The following is a 25,686-nucleotide window of genomic DNA, read 5'->3' as shown; positions in this document are numbered from 1 at the left end:
GGCTCAAACCGTGCTCTTCTCCAAGCTGAGCCTCTTCCAAACCTCCAATGCCCGGACTGAAGTAAACTTCTCCCCCATCTCCAGAAACACAAGGCAACAAGACCAGCTGTTTTACCAATTCTTTCTTTATTTGAGACCCTTTTTTTTTTTTTGAGGTTGGGGTCCTGAATGATTCACATCCAAATCTGCACAATCGCCCCACCTCTACTCCCACTGTTGTTGTTCCTGGTCACTTACAGAAACCTCATGATCAGAAGTGCACTTTGTTACGGTTGTCAATGTGGTACAGTATACCTCCCTTGACCGATGGAGACAGAAAGAAAACAGCCATCCTACTGGACAAGCCACAGGTTTGCTATGGCGCTCTGAACTGGTTTGAAAAGAAATTTCTATGAAAGGACTCAGGACCGCATGGAGCCTAAGGTCCAATAAGCCATGTCAGCCATGACTGTGGATTTGTTTTGGGGTGCATGTAGGTCAACGAGCAGCCTCTCTTGGCTACCCCAAAACCAATCCACTCTGCAGGCCTAGAAAGAAGGCAGAACAATATAAACAGTGGAAATTTAGGAAAGGAAAATATATCTTTTCAATACTCTTAGAATTCACAAAAATAGAAGACCCTCACGCTCTACCCCACATCTGCCCACCTATTTACAGTTACTACTCTTCACTGGGAATAGTCACAATAATTCACAGCATCTAATGCCTCTTTTCCGGTTATGCAGCCTATGTTTCTGAAGCGTCTTACCCACTGTGATGGTTACAGAATACCCATTCTATTCTAGTGGGTATCGCTGGAGTAGAATACCCACGTGAATGCTCTCCAGGAAAGCATAACCACTCCTACTTACAATTCCTAAGGAAAAGGAAAACTGAATACAAACTAAACCATGGTGGCCCTCCTCCTCAACTTTGTCTGCAGTGTGTCACAGACAAGGTAGATTTCCAAAGCCTTTCCTGCTACACATCCTGATTGCTGTCACCAAGAATATAACACACACAGTAGGTATGCTATACAACTGGGGGCTCAACCTCCAGTGGCTGGCTATTATACTAAGGACTAAATCCAATCCAACAACCGTCTTCTCATAAAAGAATTAGAAATCATACCCAGGAACTTGGTCTTCTAAGGGGTGAAAAATGCAAGAACCTCCTGATCACAAGAGGAAAGGTGCCTGTATCTTTGGACAACACTGGAGTCACACATGATTCCTGAAATGAGCAGGGACTTTCCATCAAATTACTAAGAACACAAATGGTAGCATTCAGTCATTCAGTGACTTGGTAGTTGTATGGACCAGACTACTAAGTCATGCTACTGAAGCAAATACCCTGGCTTCTTTGAAGAAAGGGCTGCATGAGACCTGAGGATCAATCAGCTACCGACGACCAAAATGGTCAAGACTGTCCAAATGGCTTGTGTTCAGTCTCTGAAGCCCTTCACAGATGTGAAATCATGTCAACAAACACTTGGGCTATCAGACTGGTGAGGCTGCCAAACTATGAGAATGGCAACCAGCACTTACTCTAACATGCAGCCCCTCACCAAAATAAAGCTGTTACTGTTGATTATAATGCAACTGGAGCCAAGTAATGAGGAAAAATATTTGAGCCTGTAAACCTGAAACTACCTCGGGCTGTACCGAAAGGACACAGGAATTAACCACATTTTTTTTTTGTTTAAAAAGAAGAAAATCACAATCAAAGTACTGGAAAACCAAAAGCGCGTTTAAAACTTGTTGCGGGGACACAGGAATCAACACCCTGCAAGAAGTGTGACTTTCCACCAAAATACTGAGAACACAAAAGGCGCAGCCCTTGCCAATTAACGGCGTGATGGTGCTAATCTGGAAAAAGAAACAGGCTCACTGGAAAGTGCTAATGCAAGTGACACTGTGCTGATGCCTGCTGGCACATCACACAGCTCTAACCTCCTGGGCCTGCTGGGAGGCCAGCCAGGGAGGGTTGTACTAGCTGCGGTCACTGGCTTCTGGGTTTAGGAAGAGCCATTTCTGTCCTGCAACAGTAGGCTTTCAGGGAGCAAACCAGACTAGATATGAAATCCTCCCACCCCTTTATCCTTTCTCCACAGTCGGCGAACCTCACTGCCGCTGTTCTGCTGATATCTGTGCCTAACACACCTTTTCAGCACCGACATTGCAGCTCAGCAGATTTAGCCAGTCCTTCTTATCTAAACGCCTCCAAACATTTGTAACTTAGATTGCTGACTATACAATATACAAAACAAACAGAAATCCCCCTGACCTCTGTTTTGAAGCAGCGCATGAACAATCTGTGCCTTTTCTTAATTTACGGGTCCTTTGATAGACCCGGCTTAAAGAACACATTCCTGCCCAAGGCGTGAATATAGTAAGAGCGGTTCTGCCTTACTAAAAGGCAACTTGATCCCCAGTCTCTTCACAGAGGTTGGAAATATAATTTAATTGACTAAATGCATCATAACTTTATCGGACCAAAATCAACAGCTTTGAAAATGTTCATACAACTGTACATGAGAGATGCCTACTTCCGCATGATAAGAGATGTGCAAACATTATCAATCTGACTGTTTCCAAGCACATGGTTGTTAATCCATCACAGAGGCTACTCTTCATTGACACCGAGTAGCTGCGTGCCACTCCTTTTTGTAATCTTTCACCTTATTGCAATTGCACCACAAAAAAAACAACAACTCAAGACGACTCCGATTTTGAACCTCTTCCATCCTGTATCACCTTGCGGGACACTATCTTGAAAGCAGCGTCGCTGCGGAGAGACTCTGGCAGCACTCCTCGCAGCACCTCCTGCGTGAAGCGCACTGCCTGTATCTCTCAGGAGCAACGTCACTCAACCGGGCTCTTCGAACAGAAAGGTGCAACACAATTGTTCCAAATCCGATCCTCATACACAGACGATGGTAACATAACCGGGAGCCGACCTTGAAACCCTCTGATCTACAGAAATCAGGGGGTAGGGGGTTGGATTTGACAAAATATTCCCTCCGTCAGTATTGTTACTTATAAACCAATAGTCTACAAAAAAAAAAGTTGCAAGCAAAAATCATACAGATACAAACAATTTGTCTGGGGGGGAAGCAGATAAACTGGGAATTAACTCTTTGAGATCTGCCAGCAGCTCTGTGGCTCACACAGGTTGCTAAGGGCCCCGACTCTCAAATTTGCCTCCTGGGCAGGGCTATGGAGAAGCAGTGAGATGCTCTAGCTGGGGAACACGCTGCCAGCTGCGAGAACAGTTTCCGAGCCCCCACTGGCAGCAGAGAGCAGCCCCTCCTGCTTTTCTCAAGCTCTGGAAGAGCTGCGGGTTGACAGGAGGCAACAGCCTGTGTGTGCCCTTTCAGTCAGCACGACAAAAACACTTCAGTGCGAGGACTATCTCCTGGGCAGGCTCTGCTTTACACTTCCATTTTTACATTTACACAGCTGTAAAGAGCGTCCCAGTCCATGGGGATAAGTCACTAGGACACATCTATGAAGCAGGACTTGCTAGGTAGCTTACTCACTAATGAGTTCAGAAAGAAAGGGATATTAGAAGGAGAATTACTTTATGAGGTACTCCTTGTAGATTAATTTTACACTTTAATTATTCATGGATTCAACTGTGTATATAGCAGCATTTTCTTAACTTTTTTTTAATGTTACTTCTTTGATAGCAATTAGCAATTTTTTTGATAGCAAAAAACTTTGAGAACTCGAATAAAGCCCTGTTGACGGTAGTGTTTAGAACAGAGATCCATGGGGAGAGAGCAGGCCTGGTCAGGTCTTTTTAGAAGTACTATAAGAGATTAGCCATCCCAGGTTCTAAGAGGGTTAACTTAACAATACATATTTTTCTGTGGAGTTTTCATAACAAAAGAGGTCGACAACAGTACAACCCACTTTTAACTTAATAGTGCTTGTACCCTGAGCAAATCTTCTCAAAGTTGGTAGGACATGTAGCACGTTCCCCGTCGAAATCCATTCTTCACAGGAAATTTTCTTAATTCTGTCATGCTCAGCATGGAATTCTGGGGTTTAATTTCCTCTCTCCAAACAAAAATGAAACAGTCTAGTGACGACCGTTAGAGTCAGAACCTCTTACAGCAAGTTGCAGTGAAGTCAGAAGACTTAGAAGCACAGACAGCAAGGACTACTTCCTGCACAAGGAAACTTGTGCCCAAAACGCCTTCCTCAGCCAAAAAGCATGCTGAGCTGATGAGGCCAGAGGGTGCGAAAATGCACAGCCCACTGAGCTCAACATTGCTCATTTGGCTGGAGGTTATTTCTGTGTCAGAAAGGCTGTAGTACTGCGGCCTGGACAGCAACAAGCAGTGCCAATAGCAATCAATTGGTAACCTTAACAAAACCAAATAGCGTCGTCATCCTTAAAAGGTGACTCGACGAGGTCTTCACTTCACAGGTTACAACTTAAGGGTGAGGGCTTCTCTTCTCCGAGATCGTCACGTGCTCTTGTCTGAAGGTCCTTCCCAGCAGTCCCCAGCTCCATGGGACACCCCCTCAAGGGGTGTCAGCAGACCCAGAACCCCAGCTCCTGTCTGCAGTGCCATCAGTCCATCGCTCTCCACCTCAGTCTCTGGACTGGTAGAAGAGGATGTATCCGGATTCGGAGTTTTTGGAAATGTCAGATGTTAAACCATAAAACTCCTCTATCGCTTGAGCGTCTATTTTCTGAAGCAGGGGAAAAAAAGAGAGAAATAAAACATGGGTTACAAGGTAATACCGTATAGATTTATATTACAAAAGTGTTCCTCATGATTAAAGTAAATACATATTCATCCAGGCATGTGCAACGTCTAAGGATGCAAAAGAGTTTCTCCAAAATGACCGCTTTGTGAAATTACCAGTACTAGAGTATATAGTAAAAGTACCAGGTGTTTTAAGAGCCAGTATGCGTCAAGGGGGGCAATGTGATCCCCTTGAGAGCTGAACAAGCTGTGAGGATCCCTTCTCTCAGGATAGTTGTAGTTTTAAAAAGTGTCAAATTCCCTGGGACAGCACTGTCACCTAAATGGCAATTAAAAATAAATATGGACTCTGATGTAATGCAGGAGTCCATTCTACCAGCAGAGAGTTTGATAACCGGACCTGCTTTCTTCTCTTTTTAGTCACATTCTAGGAGTGTCTAGATGTTCCTGTCCCCATGAATCGCAAAACTGAGAGTGTGAGGCAGGATTATAGGCAGGAGTTGATGAGGTGAGCAGCTCAATCAGACAAGACACAACACAGACGTGCAGGCAGTCATTATGTTTCCATGAAGGCTAACACGCTGCTGTTAGTCAGAATACTGGAATGTGAAGCAGAGTCATAAAAACACATCATTGAGAATATAAACAGCTACATTGTGAATATGAGAATTCCTAAAGAAAAGGTATAGAACATAATAAGAATATATCCTGTTTTTTTCCAAAATGCTCGTCTCCATTTTAACTTTCCACGGGAATTTTTGGGGGATTTGATGCTGGAATTTATCCTTTGTATTAATCAAAAGAGCCGATCAGGAACAATGTAAACAGATGCTTTCTGTCCGAGTGAGTCTGTTTTGTAGGCATATAAAAGGTTAACAAGGAAAGGTGCCAGATCAGGGTTCTTTCAGAAGACGCTGGCACACAAAAGCCTTCTCCTGCACAAAAGACTTGCTGTTAAAAAAACAGCAGTAAAGAAAACTGATGTTGTCAAATTTCAATTTAAAGGCTAAACAGTTCATATGCTGCACGCAACCATTCTGTCTGAATTCCACACTAGTGCCTTCAAATTCATAGAAAAGCATTTCCTCCGTCAGGTGATACACAGATCTGAAAAGAGCACATTCATGTGCATAAGGTAATGAAGCTGAACATTACTGCTACTACTATTGACTAAGATGTTGGATTCAGATTGGAAAAATGAAAACAGTGGTAAAGCAAGCCTAGCCTTTCCATTTTAATGTGGCATGTATCTATGGCATATATTCTTTAATCAAAATTAAGAGGGTGACTTGATAATACAAGCCCAGTGGAGAACCCATTTTATTTGATCATGAAACAGCCTAATTAGCGAGCAACAGGGAAATTGGTGAGCCAGTTAAAAGAGGCCAATTCTAAAGAAGACAACACAGAGCTGTAAAAGCCAAGTGTAGAATTTTTCTTTTTTACATCAGAACAGACTGGAAATTAAATGCTACTCAGAGCACATTTTATACCCCAGACCTTAAAGACTTGAAAGTTGACACTGTCATAATTTTTCCATCAGTTCTCTAGAACCTTACCTCTGAATTAGAAAAAAATAAAGCCTTTTAAACTAGAAGACTTCACAACTAGGAAATCACTGGTAGCATGAAATTAAAACAAAACAAGTCTAGTTGTCACTGTCAAAGACAGAAATACTATACTTAAGGAAAATTGCACTTAAGTTTTTAAACAAAATTGTATAGTTAACAAAAATGGATTCCACAAAATAACACCTTTGCACACTGTGCCCTAAATCAAAGATCTTCAACAGAGCAAAGAAGTCTCTCCAGGGTAGTTATCAGCAGTCTTACACACAGAAATCTCTGAAAAGGTTATAGTTTTCAGGTGATTTCTACATGTTCCTAGCCCTATCATACGATTCACTTGCTGACATGTCAGAAGACTCACGGCTGCTCTTTTTAGTTCCTGACCTGTCACAATACACAGGCCTGATTTTTGAAGCTGAAGACCAGCAAATTCGAAAAATAGCCCTTCGACAAAATTTTCCTTAAATAAGCACATATAATCCCATGGGTTTTAGCACATCTTAAAATAAGATAGGCTTTCCCAGAGAAAAAGGGTCCCAGCAGGATGTGAGATCCATGTGCTGTTCTGCTGTTCAATCCTAATCCGCTCAAAGCTCCTTTCCCATGAAGTTCACTGACCACCCCCCGATCTCTCAAATCCTGTAATCGCCTGAGGGCTCCTACCATACTGACAGCTACAACAGCGGGACTCTCTCCGTTTTCTATAACTTCCGACTATAAACGGAACTGGATTTCAGGGCCTCCATGGCCTGGTCTTTATGAAGCATCAGAGGAAACCTGTGTTGCACAGTACATGAGATCAAATATAGCTGCAGGGCTCCGACTACTGTATTTATCTCTCTGTGAAGCACGGAAGTAAGAGATCTGGAACGGGAACGTGCATCTTTTGACCTTTCAATATGACGCGCATTCTAGATGGTGCCAAAAACGGAGTTCAATTACCTTTCCGGAAAAGGAAGGTGTAAGTTTGTGCCATGCCAGGACTGAGTGTACGCTGCCTGTGGACTTTTCAGGCCTCTATCTGCAGTGCTACTTCAGCACTGTACCAGCTCTCTTGTACTATGTGCAGGCTGTCATTGAAGGTTATCCACTATCAGCTTACACCATTTCCCTTGAGCATCCTGAATACAATAACTTCAAACAAGACGGGCCCATTTTTTTTTAAAAAGTAATCTTTTCAGCTAGATTTATGGTTTTATCCCCCTACTCCCTGTAACTGAGTCAAGGACACTTCCATGTCTTTGTACTGTTGAATTTAGTACAACACAAGCAGGCAAGTCCACCCCAAACTAGACTGACAAAGAATAAAGCTAAGATTTTAATTCCAGTATCTGTAATGCTAGGAATCAGGAATAAAATGCCTCTGGCCTCTGTATGCTGGTCTTTTTAAAGCCCTCCTCTGTTGATATGCTTCTCTTTTTTGCCAAGGGGTAAGGAATCACAGAGATAAAGTTGCTTTCCAATGACCCCCCCACCTTCTGTGAAATGTCAGATAACGAAGAAGGACAAGAGGCTGGGACGTACCTCTACAATGTCGTCATCGAACAGCAGCCAGAACCCATGGCTCTTCACAATGGTGATGTAGTGTCCTCGATTGGGCCCACTGCGGAGGAAGAGGACAGTGAGTTGTAAACACCAAAGAAAACATTTGCGAATTCCATCCCATCAACAGAGACAACCACAAAACTCAAAAATATTGCAGCTGACATTTTAATTCCATGGCGAAATAAATTAAAACTGCCTTCTGAAGACATTACATTTCTAGATATCATGGTCTGTTAATTTTAACTTAATGTTTTAGTGAAAATTTAAGATAAACCTTTCTTAAAATTGAGAATAAACCAGATTTAGAATAAAATGAAAATCTTTTTGGGACATATAAAAATATTAACATGGCTCTTCTGACATGCATACTGTCTGCTATTCCTCTACATGTACAGCAGCTCTAATCGTACTGGTACCACAGATCACATCAACACAGACTGCTGTTTCTACAACCTGATACAGTAAATGTTCCCCTTGGGGTCCTGCTTCACTAAAATACCTCTTTGTATACAGTACATTCTATTAAAAACATCATCCACTCCTTAGCCATGAACACAATCTCTAAAAAAAACAACTTTGCAGACCACTGGCAAAAGGCTGCCTCTGAATTCCAAAATACGGAATAATCCTATTATCGTGGAATTATCCTATAATCCTCCAGCAGGTGAAGAAATGAATAATACATCGCTATAAGGGACTTGCAAAAAAAAATCAGAATTCACAGATTTTGCATCTCATTCATTTTGATATTCTACTGTTTCTGTAGCAAACTTGCACTCTGGGAAATCTCGAGACTGCAGGAACAGCGATGGTTTTGGGACGATCAAGCAGAGGAAAGGGTGAACTGTCCTTCTCAGTAAAGCGGACGCAAAAAGGGGGCTCTGCATGGAGCCCTGTGCCCCTGTGCCCACCTGCCGCAGTGCACCACCACTGCCACCAGGTCGTACATGCGGTCGGGGTTGGTGGCGTCACCGGAGGTGTTGAAGAGCCGCAGCTCCAGGGGGAAGACGACGCGGTAGGACAGCTTGGTGTAGCGGTGCAGCTGGTCCATGTACTTGAACCTCTTGAGGTGCAGAGCCAGGATCATGGGCAGCTTCTTCACTCTCATCCTACGCAAAAAACACACAAGACAGAGCTCTGTGGCTTCAGGGCACGGCCTCCGACTCTATTCCTCTTTCCACCGTGTGACATTCCCGGGAAGAAACCAGTAGTTCCCGGGCTGAGCTCGGGGCAAGGCAAGCTTTGCATCTTAAATGGCACAAGACCTCGGGAAAGCGGTTAACTGACGCAGTGAAGAAACAAACCCTGCTAATTAAGAAAATAAACAAAACAAGTCCCTTTTGGGGGACTAATACCAGACCCTGTCACTTGTGAAGAGAGAACCTGAGCTGCCCTGCCAAGACTGCTTCATAACGCAAAGCACAAGCAATCAAAATTAATTCAGGCATCAAAAACTAAAGAATACAGGAATAAACCAAACAAACCAAATCACAGGCTTTGTTTTTGAACTGTCCAGTGACATGCCGGCAGCCCAGACTCTGTTGGCTGAACATAAGCCATTTGATCTAACGTGCTCTGAGAAAACACTGTATCAGTTTGTACAGCACCAACTATGGAGCGGGAATGCACTGTTCTAATCACTTTCGTACAGTAGATCAGACTTCACTGAGGTTTTGGAAACGACACAAACGCTGAACTTAAAGTGGCCATCTCTGCCTGCGACACAAATCTGGCTTTGCACTGGTCTCAGGAAAGAAAGGGCTTTACTGAAACAGTCCGACGTGAAATTGTGCTGATCAGAATGGAATTTAAATTATGACAAGGTCATAGTCACATGTTAAGGTTAAAGAGTTTCTTACATCCTAAAGAAAAGGATGGGCGTTGCACTGCATCAAAGACTCCCATTTAAAGCATTCTTAGTTTTCAGCAGTTCGAATTCCAGGCATCAGGACAAAAAAATGTTAATGAAGGCTGGAAGCTGTGCTGTCCAGCACGCAGTGTAATGAATACAGCTTGAATTATGCACATACAGGCCAAAAAAAAACTTGGGGTGCCCATTAGACTCCAGAAAACTGGATACCTTGACTCATCAAAACATCTTTACTGATCAATCACTGTTAATTAGATTTAATCATATGAGCAATACACAAAATGAAACAGTTTACAAACTGAACTGCATTGCTACTTTCCTCTGTGTTAGAATTTACAGGTTGCCTTTTGTCTGCTGAATAGTAAACTACTGCTCCAACCTCTCCAGTCACTGAAATAAAAATTAAGAAACATGAAATATTAAATAAACGTGAAGTGAAGAAAAGTACTAATAGCGACAGTGATTAAGCTCATTTGGTTTTATTTGTAGTCACTATTATCGGGTGTCTCCCTGTAATTAATCCATTTAGCATCAGGCGTAATGGTTACTGCTTTCAGTCTCAGAGAAATCCCCTTTTGTCTGGAGGGGTCTGGTTTGACTGCAGACCCTAGCAACTGTGCGGCCCTTTTCTCCGTAGTAACGGTACACGCGCTGTAGTACTAAGTGCCACGTGGAGACCAGCTGACTGGTGACTTTAGGACTGAGAGGGTACCATAAACAACAGGGCCTCTCTGAAGCATCTCCTGGCTTTTTAAAACAAGAACAGCAAGTAAGAGTGATTGGCAATGACAAGGGGTTTTTAAAGTGTCCAATACCTTTTGCAATTGCAGATGGAGTGAAAAGGTGGACTGAGAAACAGTTTTAGGGCAGTTTTATCTTGTATGCCAATGCTAACCAGAAGCCACTGGAGTCACACCAGCAGGGAACCCCCCCCTCACACAAGGCTGTGGCAGAAATAAAAAATAAACTGTTCTGGGAGCTGACCTCTTCTGTGCTTCCTGTTTGCTCCGACACTGCTCACAGTAGTACTTGTACTCGCTGCACAGGGTTTCCGTGTTGCTGAATCCCCTGAAGACAAAGAAAGAGGGGGAAAAAAACAACGATTTAAAAACTAACCTACACCAGCGCACAGCTGCCTGAACAGTGGGTCTCAGCTCACCTCAGACAGTGGGTTATAGAGGTGTTTTGTTCCACATCCACAGAGAGATCAAGGAAATCCTCATCTTTGCTGCTGACCTGTGAAACGAAAGAATAGCTTGTGATAAAAAGTACCGGATCATGCCAATATTAAAAACCCAGCCTTCAGATAAAGACACTGAAATACCACTGAAGGACAAGAGCTGGTTTGTTTTACAAGAGCCACAGAGGAGCAGGTTATTCGTGTCAGCCTAAATGCAGTACCTTGCAGTTTTCAAACATCATTTACAAATGATACATATCTTTTTCCAGTCAGCATTTTTGTGGCAAACTCTCATGTTCAAACAGAACACTTTTAAAGACAAAATGAGTTAGTCGGCAGCATAAGGTTTAAAGAAAAGCAAAACCTAAGAACGATGGAAAAAGATGTGTATCATTTGCAATCCAGCAACATCCGAAAACTTTTACAGGGTCAGAAAACTTTTGCAAGGCGCCGCATTTAAAGCAAATCCTTTTTAACTACTTTGCTTGTTGAAATAATTCCAGGATTACTTGGATCATGTCAACCTGCACACCTAAAATCCCCAAAGGACACAAACTGTTCACACCTAACCTACAGATCAGCTGCCAAACTGACCCAAGGTCAGAGAGACGGGTGATCTCAGGGTTTAGCTACTAAACCTGCCCTCCGACACCTCTACAAAACCGTTGCTTCCTACTTCCTGCTGCAATATTCAAGCCTTTGCCTGCTTAAAGGGTGAGGACCTCTCTCTCTCACCGCTTCGCAGTTGAGGCAGCGGGTCTCGTTGGTCAGCGTGCCCTGGAAGATCTCATGGACCCAGGTCTGCTCCGGCTTGTCGGCCTCCTCGCTGCCCACGCTGCCATTCTGCAGCTGTCCGTTCTGCTTCTCCTGCTTCCGCTCCTCCTGCAGCAGGTCTGCGATGGTGTTCAGCAGGTAATTGAGGAACTCGTGGGCGTCCTGCTGCATGTAGTTGTCAAACAGCTCTGGTGGGACCAGCCAGACGCGCACCCAAGAGACACCAACGAGAAACAACACGGTCAGAGCCAGGGAATGCCTTCTGAAGGGAGGGTGGAAGGCACAAATCGAAATCAGATTTGATCAGATCTCTGCTTAGGTAGGTTTTCTTGCAGGCTTTGCTGTTTAGTACTCTACAAGCTCATGCAATTATGGTCTTCCCTGTAGGACACGTATTAATATGTACGACTACAAAGGATCACAAAAACAACACTGTAGAAGGGTATACAGTGCTCTCTATGCACTTAGATAAGGTGGTAGCCTTGATAAAGAATGGGAGAAAGGTTATCGACAAGATGAAGGCGTTCAGCCCTTGTAGCTCGTTTAGTAGTTTGTAGCTAACTGATCCAAGGCTCCAGGTGTTTCCTGAAAGAAGCCAGAGAGCAGCAGCTTCCACTACATGGCTGGGCAGCTTGTTCCAGCCTCCCACAACACTTTGCAAAAAGAACTGCTGCCCATATTTGCAATATTCCTCATTTCCTCTTTCAATATTCATAACATCTGGTGAAAGGGATGGGATGAAACGCGTTTTTTGTTGAACTGTTCTTCGATACAATTTTTTATGGCCTGTCGCACTACCTGACATCAACAAACAAGAAAAGTTTTAGTCCTTATGTGGTTTGTTCTCATTTGCGCACTGCAGATCTCCGTTTGCCACGATTCAGAAATGTGCAAAGTGCATTTTTTTTTTTTGCTGAGGATGCAGTAGGTTGAAGTCGCATGCAGTACAGAGATGTCTACCCTCGACAGCTTGAAAAGACACTGCAGAGAGACCTGGCTCAAAATGGAAAAAGCTGAAAAGCTCACGTGTAACAGGATGTGGAATGAGAAAGAGGAGAAAAATCTTCTGTCTTTTTTTTCAGGGGGCGGCACGGTAAATACTAGAAAAGCACACAAACAACACTATTGCAATGCATTATGAAGTACATTTCCAAAAGACTAAAAAAGTCTTCTCTCTGGATGCGATTTCAGAATTATTTCACATAAAAAAGGCCTCTTGCAAATCCAGCCAAACACTCAGGACCCAAAGGAGAGAAGAACAACAGAGGCAGAAACTTCAAGTATGTCTTGAATGTGAAAGTAACCAATCTTCACCTTTTAATAATGATATTAACATTAAAATAATATTAATAATATAATGAGAAGAATAATAATGTCTTCTTTTCCCACTTGAGCCAATTCGTCTTCAGGCTGCACTACAATCCACTAGCAGGATGTGCACTTCCCAGGTTTACATTTAAAAGAGGTATATTGAAACTTAAAATTGATTTTTTTTATTTTTATTGCAAAAGGGAGCAGAAGGTTTGAGTTCTGACACTTCTTGGCTTTCAGGCGCAGCACAAAGCCTGTTCACCCAAACAATGTCTCGGGGTTTGGAAAAGTTCCACAGAAAAAATATTGGTTACAAGTTTTCAGGGGCGCCCTGGAATATCGCTGAGTCGTTTGAAACGGGGAAACTGCTGAGTACTGACCTGCCACTAAAGAACACAGAAATAAACACGACAGCTCAGTGGGATTGATGACCATTCTCCAGAACCTCCTCTCTAGTGCAGCACATCTCGTGCATCTCGGAGCTTCTCTTTCGCCAGGGCAAAAATTGAAAGGATCTTCTTGATTCCCAAAGGTAGCCCAAAACTAGATCTGGCAACCCATTACGTATATGTCAGCAAAAGAATAAAGTCTGAAAATGACCAAATTGAATGAATACCCTCTCAAATTTTTAAATCATCCCAGTTTCTTTTTCCCAAGTGATTCGTTAGCAGAAAACAAAGTCATATGTCCCAGTGAAATGATAAGCGGAAAACACAGCAAGCTATTTACGGCAGTGGGAAATGGATACGATTGGCACCGCTCTCCAGAAACTACTTTGGAATAACACGCTCCTTAATTCACCAATTTCCAAATCAATTTGGGTTAATTAGCTACCCTGGCAAGAGAGCGGTACCAAAATTTTGCGAGTGGCGGACAATGCAAACAACCCTCAGCTGTTTCCGAAGGACCAGTGAGAGAAAAAGCTGTCTTTGCTTGTGCTCTGTGCCAGTGCAGAACAGAAGATAAGCATTGCAGCTGCGTGGCATTTAAAAACCTGATCCTTCTTACTGGCCATCCTGTGCGTAATTTCTACCTATTTTTTTTTGTTATTACCACATCACCTGAAGCTCAGTTTTGCAGTTCTGTTGGAGTGTATCAGTGCATGAGAAGGTATCGGTACTTGTGTGATACCCGAAGAAGGCTCCACAGCCAAAACGTTGTGTTTTCTGTCTTCTCTTCAGCATGGAATACACCTTTACTTGTTCCTTTGCAGCCTAAGCATGCTGAAGCAGCTACCCACCTGAACTGTATCAGTGCACGTCAGATCATTCGTTTAACCGGGTCTTTTGGGAGGTGCATTGCCAAAGAATACCCTCTCAGATTTTTAAATCATCAAGTTTCTTCTTCCAAGTGTTCACTTGGGGGGGGGGGGGGGGGGGAAGTCAGGTGTGCCACTGAAATGATAAGCAGGAAAAGAAAGGGAGCCCCACTGCAGGTCACCAGTCACATCGAGCACTTAAGCAAGCGTGCGCTTCAGCTGTTTCAATTACAGCAGCACCTCACTTTAATGGGCCCACAAAGGACTCAAGTCCTTTATTTCTGGCTTTCACCCAAGTCTAGATTCGTTTCTATGCAGATGCAAGGGGAATAAATCCCTTCTGGACCCTGACTGGGGTGAGAAAAGGAAGCGTGTTAATCTGAGTGCGAGTCAGAAACTAGAACTGTAAAGAAATCTGAACCTGATGCATCTATTGTTTTCGTGAAAGGAGTGTAGTGTAAAGAAATTGCCCGATATGAAAAGTACAAAGAGAAGAGAAGCTCTTCATTTATCAAAACCTACCAGCTTGATGGTAAACAGTGTTCACTGTTTTACATAGTTTACGTTTCTTTTGAAAAATCTGCTTATTCTTATCATAACAACATGCACTGTTATATAATCGTAATGCTGTTCTCCCTTATTATTAATTGATTTTTATTGCGCGAGAGGGTTTTCACCTGTAATGTATGTTTCCACGTACGTATGCTTGCGTTTCTAAAGACTTTGGGCTCCCACCCAAAGACACCTGCAATTAACAGGCAGCACCACCACCCTGTTAAACTCTTTCATCTAGGTGTTACTGTATACACAACAAAAACTTCTCAATGCTGTCAGAAAATAGGTGCCTGAAGTTGGTTAATGTGATACTTAAGTCATTATACAAAAGCTAAAAATCAAAACACTCGTAGAGAAATAGTTGCTTTAAAGTTTATATAAATTTAAAGTGATTGAAAATGTACACAAAAGTCAGTCTAGAGACACTGATATCCCCTACCCTGGCAAAATGAACTGTGGAACTATTCCATATTAGGAACTAAAGCACACCTCAAAATATTTCCTGAAGTGCAACAGTCTGGGGGAATTGCTGGGAAAGGGTTTCCTAAAATCTGATCATCCGAGAAGTGAATTGCATGCTTTATTTGAGCTCTGCGTTTCTGCTTGGCTAGCGTTGCTATAGCAACAGCTCAGGGCCAAAACACGGCCTGCAGGCCCGGCAGCCCTCACGTGACAGGGGAAATGTTTTCCCGGGGGCAGGGCAAAGCTGGGGCACCCCCGTTCTGCCTCCCAGCCTGCCGGTGAGCTTTTTACTTCCCCTTCCCTTCCCCCCACACACTGAGCTTTGCTCAGCAACCTGTGCTGTTCACCAGAGAGAGCGTTTTTCAAAACAGGACGTGCCGATACCTTCAATCTGGTTAAATCTGTGTTTTTTGGAACTCCATTCTCTTCACGAGCCCCAAGCTTCAATAGCGTTTTGGTTTTCTTACGGAAATTAGCTGCATGCCAAGTATACCTGTGATTTTTATCCTTAACGTTTTAAGGGTTGTTAATGTTGTCAGAAGTTTTCAAATTTCGGCAAACAGAAGAAACTTCTAGAGTTGATCTCCAGTGATACACAATTTCTCAGACAAGTGTTTTTTAAAACATTATATTCATCATCGGTCATTTTCTCCTAACGACAGAAAATGTGACTTGGTCTTCACCTCTAAAACCTATAAAATCTGACACTTCAACTTAATTATTTCCTGTTTTACTTGGAAATTCCTGAGAAGATGCCACCAGTGAAATTACAAAGGGGCAGGAAGAACTGAAGAAGGTGCCCTCTAATGAGAGCTTTCTGGGCAGGATCTTTACTTTTGCTAAATCTTTGCACTCATAAATAGCAGTTTGAACCTCACAGTTGCACACCACCTTCTCAAAATGGGAGAGCTCTTCAGAGTCCTGTCCGTGCCAGAACATCATTTACAAATGTCTTGCATGTCTACAGAAATCCCCGGAAACCCATGAAAAGCACAGTTTTGCACACTGAAAGGCTACAGTTAAGTAGGTCACTACAAGCTACTTTACAACTGTCTTAGGATGTAATTAGATTTTACTGATCTGTAAATGGCACACTAGTACATAGTCAACTGGTCCTGTGCTCTGATTTCTGATAACATAGGAGGAGAATTACTGTTTCTGTTCCACTGGGGATAACACTGAAAATGAGCTGCAAATAGCAACGTACCCTAGAGTCAAGACAGTTTTTTAGCTTCTTTGTTAATGCTGGCGTTTAACAAAAATGTACAGCCTGGAACTTTCCTCACTACAACACGCCTGCTAATCCAATAAACCAGAAGCTCTTATCCCAGTTTGGATTCTTGCCCTCAGAGGTTTAAGAAAAAATACTTTGCCGTTTTACTTGGGGCTACTTATTCATGACAGCATGACAAAGGACACAAGTGGCAAAACTTTCCACACACAGTAGCCAATGCAGGGCTGATCTCAAAGGCAGGACTACAATATAATTCCTAAAGATACAGATTAAATCAAAGGTCCCCCGGCAGGAACCCAGAAAACTCCAAGGAGAGTAAATTGAGGAAGTCAAAATCCTAAGAGGCCTGATGGACTCAGTCCAGCCTATTTAGTTCAAAATCAACAAGGGCACTGAAACCAAAAGAAGCCAATAGAGATCAGATTCTGGACTTAGAACAGATGTGTGTCTCTAACACACCATCATGTCATGGTTCTGATTTTCATCATGGGCAATCCTATAAAAAATCTCAGATTACGCTCCAGGATCAATAACCTATTGGCCACCCGATGAAAAAGGTGTGTCAATCGGCTATTTCCCGTCTGTTTCCTTTCTGATGCTACACTACTACCACCACAGCTTTAGCAATAAAATAGATAGCACTGAAAAATGTTTCTTTGCAAACAGGAAAGGCATGTCAGATTATTTGAGACAGAGCGTTTTATACCCAGTGGAGGACGTGACTGTCCTGCTCCTCCTCCTACGGATGCCACTGTATGTGTACTGTGAACCTCAAGAGTACAGGATATCTTGAAACACCAGAGAGGCCCCTGGGCTCAGTCAGTAAAGGACGCAAAAGGAGAGGCTCACTCCCTTACCATTCTCCTTCCTCAGCCTGGAGATGAACTTCTTGGGAGGGATGACCCCCACCTTTTTCTTCTGCGTGGCGATGCTGTTGAAGAGGTCGGACAGGCAGGTCAGGAGGCTCTCCTTCTTCCGGGGCTGGATCTTGTAGGCCAGCACTTTTTCCCGAAAAGGCCGACAGAAGTAAAGTGCTTGCAAGACCGAGTTGCAGTAGCAAGTGTTGCCAAACTGCACAAACACAAGGGCAAAGGAAATCATTCAAGTCGCACAAAATACACCGTCCAGCCAAAAAGCCAACCGAGAGAAAACAACAATATTGAAATCTGCGATTGTGATACTATGAGATTGCTTAACACTAGTGCTGGGCGATAATTCGATAACGATAATTATCGCGATATAATTTTCCTCAATATAATTTTAACAAAAGTTCAATAAATGTTCGATATATATGTTTATGCTTCATGCGCACAAAATACAGGCGGGTGTGCGTGCGTGTTGCAGACCGGGCAGCTAACGTGGTGGTGTTTACCCACACGGTGGTGGCTGACAGGATTGTGGTTAGAGTGGAGAAATGAGCAACACTGAAGCAAATGTAGTGCTGCCAACGGCCAGCTCGAAGGACGATGACATCGTCGACAGAAAAGGTCATTCAACTTCGGTAATTTGGAGATATTTTGGCTTTTTACGATCAGACATAAAACAGAGCACTTTAAACTTTGCAGTCTGAGCCATCTTCTATGTGTGTTTTATCACACTGCAGTATTTAATTTTTATATTAAGATATTTTTTTTGTAAATTTTACTCATGCATATTTTGACATAAAAAAGACTTGAATACTCTCTACCTCAGATTTGTTTAATGTTTCTGCTGTTTGGCAAGTGTTTGTTGTGTTCTTAAAATAAAGAGTTGCTTAATTTACCAATTAACTGTCAACTGTTTCTCAACTTTCACTCAGGAGAAAAAATCTGCCTTTAAACTTGAAAGAAATAATGATTTGACATTTATCGTGATAATTATCGATATCGACATTGATATTCAAATTTTTATCGCGATAATGTTTTTTAACACATCGCCCAGCCCTACTGTACACTGATGAGGACATTTTCCAAGAGCTATGAAAACCCTTAGTTTGTTAGTAAAGCAGGCAAGGTTGCTTAATGATAATACAGTATGTGCTTGGGGTACCATCATTTTAAATACACTGGGTTCTCTGACCCAATTTCTAATTATTGTATATTTTATATAACTGCATACTTACAAATTTACTTACTACTTCGACATTTTAATCCACAGTGATTTACAAGGGTACTGTAGAAGTGTATCACCTGAGATTTGAACCCATAACCTTGACTCCAGAGCCCTGACTACTGCTCCACACTGTGCCGTAGATATAACCAGGAGCTCAAATGTGTTCTCTGGTATGTATTTACTGAAGCCAGTTGTGAGACAGTTGGAAGGGATATTGCACAAGTTCCCATACTACAGCCTTCTGTATCACATTCCAGCAGATAGTTATGGAATTCAGTCGCTCAGCCCAAAACACTGCAACTTCATTTTACAGCAGGTCATGAACTTGCGTCTAAAAATAACCAAGCTACTGAACTGTATAGTTACCATGCTGTGGTTCGCCTTTTTAATCAGACAGTTATACTCGTCTGGCAAAGACACTGGAGTCTAAAGGTAGGGTGGAGAACTGTCCGTTCAAAGTACTGCTATACAGCAAATAAAACCATCGTCATCTACTCTCCAGTACAATTGCATGGCTGTAATTACTCTTAAAAAAAATTAACTACACAATAATGCAAAACACTTACATATGCACTTCTCATTGATATTTAAAAAAAAGATTTTTTGAAAGGAAGTTTCTTAAAATCAGCTAATTAAAAAGGAATTTAGTAAACAAGACGTGACTGAACTCTGGCCGACCATTTTTAATCCAAGAACCTGGAGTAGTTTACAATAAGATGCAAGATACAAGGCAAAGATGGTTATGTACTTTTTAAACTTAAAAAGGAAAGTAAAAATAAGTATAAGATGAACAAAGAATTACACAAACTGGAAGCCAAGAAAAATGGTAAAACAGAGATTAATTAATACCATTCAGGGAAAAAAAACTCAAAGGAGAAGTAAAATTTCACAAAATCAGCAATTTGTCCTGAGATCATGCAGCCTCTTCTCTTTAAAGACTGAGATAGAGATATATTGAAGGCACTGAAAATCAGTACGGATATTTCTCAACCCCAGTTAACAACAATTTAAGTTATCCCTGACCCCTCTTTTAATTTATTTTTTCAACCCAAGATTAATCTATAAATCTACAATTATCTGAATCAAGCCTTAGCATTACATCCGATTTGGACAACTATTTGAGCCCTACTTTTCCCATTGACATTCCCTCTGTACCAGGTTTTGGATTTTGAATTTACTCTAGTTGATTCAGATCAACTTACAAAAATTAACAGCTGTAAAACATCTTCTTCTGCCTAGATCCCATCCCTACCTCTTTATTGAATGGCTGCCTGCCAGACATCTGCCCTTAAATTGTCAATATTATCAACAGTCCTCTTTCCTTGAGTCTGGTCCCTAATGCTTTAAAGACTGCATCAATCATTAATTTTAAATTTACAATTTCTACCTAAGGTTTAAGAACGTGTGGTTGCACATCAAGTACAGGCTCACATGAGAGCTAATGATTTTTTGAACCATTCCAGTCCAGTTTTCGCACTAATCATAGCACTGAGACTGCTCTTGTCTGGGTTGTGAATGATTTGCCTGCTGCATTTGACTCTCTCTATAGGTACTCCTATGCTTCTCGATCTTAGTGTGCCTTTTTATATTGCAGAACATTCTGTGGTGCTCAAAGGCTTGCCAACATTTTTGTCTATCAATGGGAGTAGCTTTAACTGGTTCTGGTCTTATGTGGCTGGCAGAAAGTCTTCCGTTTCCCTTGCTCCTCATAATTCCCCCACGGCCTCAGTCAATCCTGGTGTGCCACAGAGGTCAGTCTTGGGCCCATTGCATTTCATTTATATGCATCCTATCTGTCAGATTATATGCAAACATGGTCTTCAGTTTCACAGATGTGCAGATGTCACTCAGATTTACATTAAAACTTTTCCCCCCTCTGATCTCCTGCCTCCTTCACTTATCATTTATCTGCATGATATCAAGATCTGGTTGACATCAAATTCCTTGAAGTTAAATAGTGACAGAACAGAAATTGTACTGGTGGGTAGCAAATGTCAGCTAGGAAAGCCAGACAGATTCACAGTAATGAAGCAAAGGCTTCTCCATTCAATCACTAGCTGCAGTCAGAAATTTGGGAGTCAAACGTGATCTGCTGTCTTTTGAGTCCCAGGATGAAAATTTTGACATCTTTTTTTCCCCACTTAAGGAATACTGCCGGTATTAGGTCATTTCTATGAGTGTCCAATGCTGAATGTTTGAGTCATGCATTTATACTATAACTTCAAGGCTTGATTTCTGCTACTTTTTGCTCTATGGGCTCCCCAACACAGTAAGTAAGTTGCAATATGTGCAAAATTCTGCAGCTAGTCTTCTAACTCACACCAGACCCATGTGGCAGCATATCACTTCCACACTTAAATCTCTACACTGGATGTCTATAAAGTCATGTAAGATCTTAGTACCGACTTGCAAGGCTGTTAATGACCTGGCTCCCTCCAGTAGGATCCACTCAGCTGAGGCTGGTCCTTTGCTCACTGTACTCTGGACTAAATCTCAGACTTTAGGTGACTGTGGTTTTTCTGTTGCTGCTCTGTTGTTGTTGAATGCCCTTCCTCCGACTCTCGGAGAGACAAATTCTTTGACCCTGAACTTGAATCGCACCTTTTAACTATTGGTCTATATCAGCCGTATAGCCCTGGGTTTAGAAAGGCTCTTCATAAAAAAATCTATCTACATTATTATTCTTCAAACTCACCAGTAACATTAAAAAACACCCATGAGAGAAGTAAATCAAACAGCAGACTGTTTTTGGTGCCTCAGAGTGCCACGCTTTGTACTATATGATGAATTTATACATATTCTAATGGAATCACAAAGTCTCCAGGGTTTCCTTCCAAGGCTCTCCCTGATGTACAAATTAGCCAACAAGAGATTAGTGTTAATTAGGAGCTCTGGAACACCCTAATCTACTTACTGCGCAATCTCTCTTTCAAGAACTATCAGCTTTTAATTCTCACAGCGACTTCTACATACATACATTTCCACAGGACTGCGAAAAAAAGAATGAAACCCGCTGAAGATGCAAGCAGTCAGGTCTGACTGGAATGCTCATCTAGTGGAAACAGAACACCTCACACTACTGAAATTTCGCTACATCCAAGTCAGGAGACTGCAGGAGTGAGAAACACTCGGGAAAGAGAATATGACTCATCCCAGCAGATGCAGAAACTCCTTGTCAGAATGTTCAGACACGCAGGTTGCGGCTCTAGAACACACGGCCCCCACATTGACAGAACACCTCACAGATGCCGAGGAGCACACTGACAGAGACAGCAGCAGTGCAAATGAAGATAAATTCATCTAAACAGTTGCTGGTAAGACTAGTTTTCTCTTAGGTTCCCTGCACCATACTGATGGAAGTTTTTTCCCCTTAGTTCCAAAATGCCCCAATGAACCTAATTTGTTGTTGCTCACAACAAACATCCTGATATAACATATCAAATTATACAGTACCTGGGGCAGCATGACAGCCCAGTGCTTATCATTGCTGCCTCGAAGACCTGAGGTCCTATCTGCATGGAGTTTGCATGTTCTCACACTGTTTGCATGGGTTTCCTTCAGGTGCTCCAGTTTCCACTCACAGTCCAAAAACATACTGGTAGGTTAATTGGCTTCTGGGAAAATCAGCCCTGGTATGAGTGTGTGCATGTCTGTGCGTGCACTTGTACCCACTGCTTGCTGGGATAGGCTCCTTCCCCGTCCCCCCCCCAACCCTGTGGGTAAAGCAGTTAAAAAATGGACAGAAGTATTTTACCTGGGAGTTCAGCGCACTTTCTGAGACAGCCATGTTTTTTTTCCACGGACAAGCATCAACCAGAACAAACAAAGCAGATACAATACACATCAGCCGTGCTCTCGCCCAGGGCCTTAAGACAAATCCACATGACAGTGACTGACTGGGAGTGCAGAGGGCACTTACATTGACCAAGCCGAAGTAGTGCTCATTTACGGGGAACTGTTCCGGTCCAATCTCTTTCTCCAAAGCTGAGGCATTGGCGCCCTGGAAGAGACAGAAAGACAGCTTCTTTTATCTTAAAAGCCCTTAGAGACACATCACTGCATGAACCTGACTCCTTCGGACCCTCTGGGCACAGTGCTCACGGGACTCAGACATGACCGTCAGCTTTCCTCAGGACCTGTGGATCAGGTTTTTCTTCTCAACCTGAGCGGTTTCTGCACAGCGCAAGAGTGGAAGGTCGGCTAAAATTTACATTCAGTGTGCTTATAAAGTCTTGCAATCTTTCCTAAACTGCTCATATACTTTACCCAAGTACACCAACAGGATCATGGGCCTTTGATCGTCACTGATGGGAAAAGAATGCAGACACATAACACAGGTGCCGAGAGAGGTGAGAGAATGATTTGACTCAGCGATAAATCCTGAAATAACAATCCAAAACCAAAAGCAATCCTTAGAATGATGTGGATAAATTGATTTTTAAGCAAATTTATTTCTTTGACAGTCTCTTGAATATGTTTCTACAGAATACGGAAAGGACAGCTCTCACAGAATAGCTCAGTAGAATAAAAGACTTCTAATTGTTGATAGAAGGGTTACTTTTGTCTCTTGTTTCCACAGATTAAGTCATTTTTTATCACACCTGTCGCTGACTAAATGTTTAGTACTACAAATGTGCACATATTAACATCCCTAGACATGTTCTTTAGCTCTTCATAAGCGTGGATGCAGATTTAATGTGATTATCTCAAGAAAATAGTTTTAGGGTGCTATACAACTTTTACTCTTGTTCTGAATCTGCAATTTTCACAGAAATATGTGCACAGAAATACCAACCATGTCCTTTACAGAAGGCAAATTGCAACAAGATGCCAGTCCACATTGTAACCTGGCTTCTTTTCAGAAACACCTCGATAATATCCTCCAAGCTCGACAAGAGTCACGTCTTCACACCAAGAGCTATGTGTCTGTGAAACAAGCTGCCAGATGATGCCGTTGAAGCCGATAACCTAGCTTCTTTTAAGAAATGGTTGAATTCTTGGATCAATCAGTTACGTTTGTGATTTTTCTTATATTCTTAAAAAGGCCAGTAATGATTATGGACACATGCAGATGATAACAAGATCGGTCTGATTTGGTAATGAACATAAACGTTGTAATGAGACCAGGTCAATCTGCCTTCATCATTTTAAAATTATTTTTAATAAAGAAAACAACCTACAAGTCCTTTTCTTCATAAAACACATCAAGATTGAACGGTTTACTGCACCATTCCAAGATAAATATCAATAGTCCCTATTTTAACTGTAACATTTCATAACAACTAATCTGGAAAATAAAATACTATCTTTCAAAGGTTTGACACTGCAGACACGTGTTTATTTTGTTCTTGAACCTACAGGGAGAGGAAGATAAACTTTAAATATAACTTAAAAAGAGCTACTTCAAACCATTATTTGAAGACAATTCATGCTTTATATCTTCTTGTGCGATCACTCTATTGCTTTCTGCCTGAGACACGCCAACGAATCTAAAAGGTGCCACTTCAAAAGCGGCAGTTTTGAGACAGATTCTGTATGCGTGCTCGGTTTCGGAACCGGGTCTAATCTCTCCTCCCATCGTGCACTCGCAGACTGTCTACAGGTGCAACGCAGACTAAGGGGGATGCCGGCTGCAAAGCAGCCCCTCGTTTGAAACGAGAGTCACTTTGACTCGTTCTGCACTGCAGCGCCGGCATACAAATGCAACACCCGTAGCTCAGCTCAGCTCACTGAACCGTCCAGAGGGTCACGGAGATCACGATGTGCACAGCTCACTTCATTACAGTGTACAGCTGCTGAAGTCCGCTCAGCAAACACGCCTCCGCACTTAAAACTGAACCAACACCAGCAAGAAAATGTTTGTTTAATAAGGGGCGGCATATTTGTAAAATAAAAGCAGCGTCCTTCCTGCATCTGGAGGATCTGAATGAAACGTAACTCCGACCAAAAGTAAATATCTGTCACCATGCTGCTTTATTTTTATTATTGCAAGTTAAAAATAAAATGGACAATCGATCTCCCTCCCAAACACACAGTCCAGGGGGTTCCAAGTATCTTTAATGCGGCCATATGACAGATCGGGACTCCAGTGCTGGTAGGTTTCTAACCAACTTTAATCTGCCTGAAAAGCAGTTTCTTATTCGTCTCAGTGCTTTAATAATAATAAACCAACCCACCCACGCCGCGGTCACACTTGTGTTACTACTGAGCCCTGACTCAGGGGCGGGGGGACTTCCTGGAAAACAACTCCACTGCTGATCTACCGCATCGCTGCCGGACTCCGGTATCACACCGGGCTGCGGCCGCGGGACACCGGCTCTGCTCGGTGAAAGGGGAGAGTAGGAGAAAAAAGGCTCACCATCGTACAAATCGAGGCGATTTTTCGGACTGTCATCAGTATTTCCATCCGTCCGCCGCCATATTGGACCGAACCACAAACTAAACTGACAGCCGCAGCGGCCGAAGCTCCGAGGAAGACTGTCCACCGAGCCCACGGGTTCACAAAGAGGGAGTGTCGCTGGGATGCACATCCGCCGCAACACGCAAGAGCTAATAGGCCCTTCCCATACGTGCGGCCATGTTAGAGTGAAAACGAGGCTACCAGAACGCGCAGGCACGGCGACTTTCTGCTGTGCTCTTCGCTTCACCTGTCAGCCACTGTCGTTGGGTTCGTTTGTCGTCGGAACCTAAACTTGAAGATCTCGCAATCACCGCTGTCTGGTTAACCCTTATATACTGTTATCGCAATATAAATCTGCTTAACAATGTTGCTACATATACAAATAGTAGTTAAGGCATAAAAGACTTAGACTACAAACTGGAAAAAGAATTCAGAGAAATAGGGGAGAGAGATGCGATAAAACCTGACAAACACGTAAGAATTATTTATCTACTTGCTGTCAGCTCAACGTCTTTCAACCGCCATCTCATATGAAGACGGTTTAGATAAATCATTGGATTAATGTACAGTGATTGGAGTTGTTTTCGAATTTAATGTCATCTTTAAGCGCGATGTGGACACATTTGCCTGTGAATGGTGTATCTCCTAATCAAGAAATGTTACATTTTCCCTAATTTAAATGTGGGCATATCAAGCAGACCGGGTAATTGCAGTACCGGGTTCAATCTGGTGTTCT

General features: G+C 42.5%; 1 protein-coding gene across 1 annotated transcript; it reads right to left on the bottom strand.

Moving 5' to 3' along the window:
- Positions 1-108: 108 nt before the first annotated feature.
- Positions 109-25,066, bottom strand: usp12b (ubiquitin specific peptidase 12b). The gene is made up of 9 exons (XM_088925311.1): positions 24,909-25,066; positions 22,470-22,550; positions 17,317-17,530; positions 11,601-11,827; positions 10,845-10,921; positions 10,670-10,753; positions 8,727-8,924; positions 7,795-7,873; positions 109-4,685 (listed from the first exon to the last, which is right to left on the bottom strand). The coding sequence occupies exons 1-9, from the start codon at positions 24,954-24,956 to the stop codon at positions 4,584-4,586; spliced, it is 1,110 nt and encodes a 369-aa protein (XP_088781437.1). The 5' UTR covers positions 24,957-25,066; the 3' UTR covers positions 109-4,583.
- Between the last annotated feature and the right edge of the window lie 620 nt (positions 25,067-25,686).

Source organism: Atractosteus spatula, chromosome 9 (genome assembly GCF_055471065.1).
Source record: "Atractosteus spatula isolate fAtrSpa1 chromosome 9, fAtrSpa1.hap1, whole genome shotgun sequence".
Classification (NCBI taxonomy): Eukaryota; Metazoa; Chordata; class Actinopteri; order Semionotiformes; family Lepisosteidae; genus Atractosteus; species Atractosteus spatula.
The sequence above is the reverse complement of the archived record's forward strand: the minus strand, read 5'-3'. Positions and strand labels throughout refer to the sequence as shown.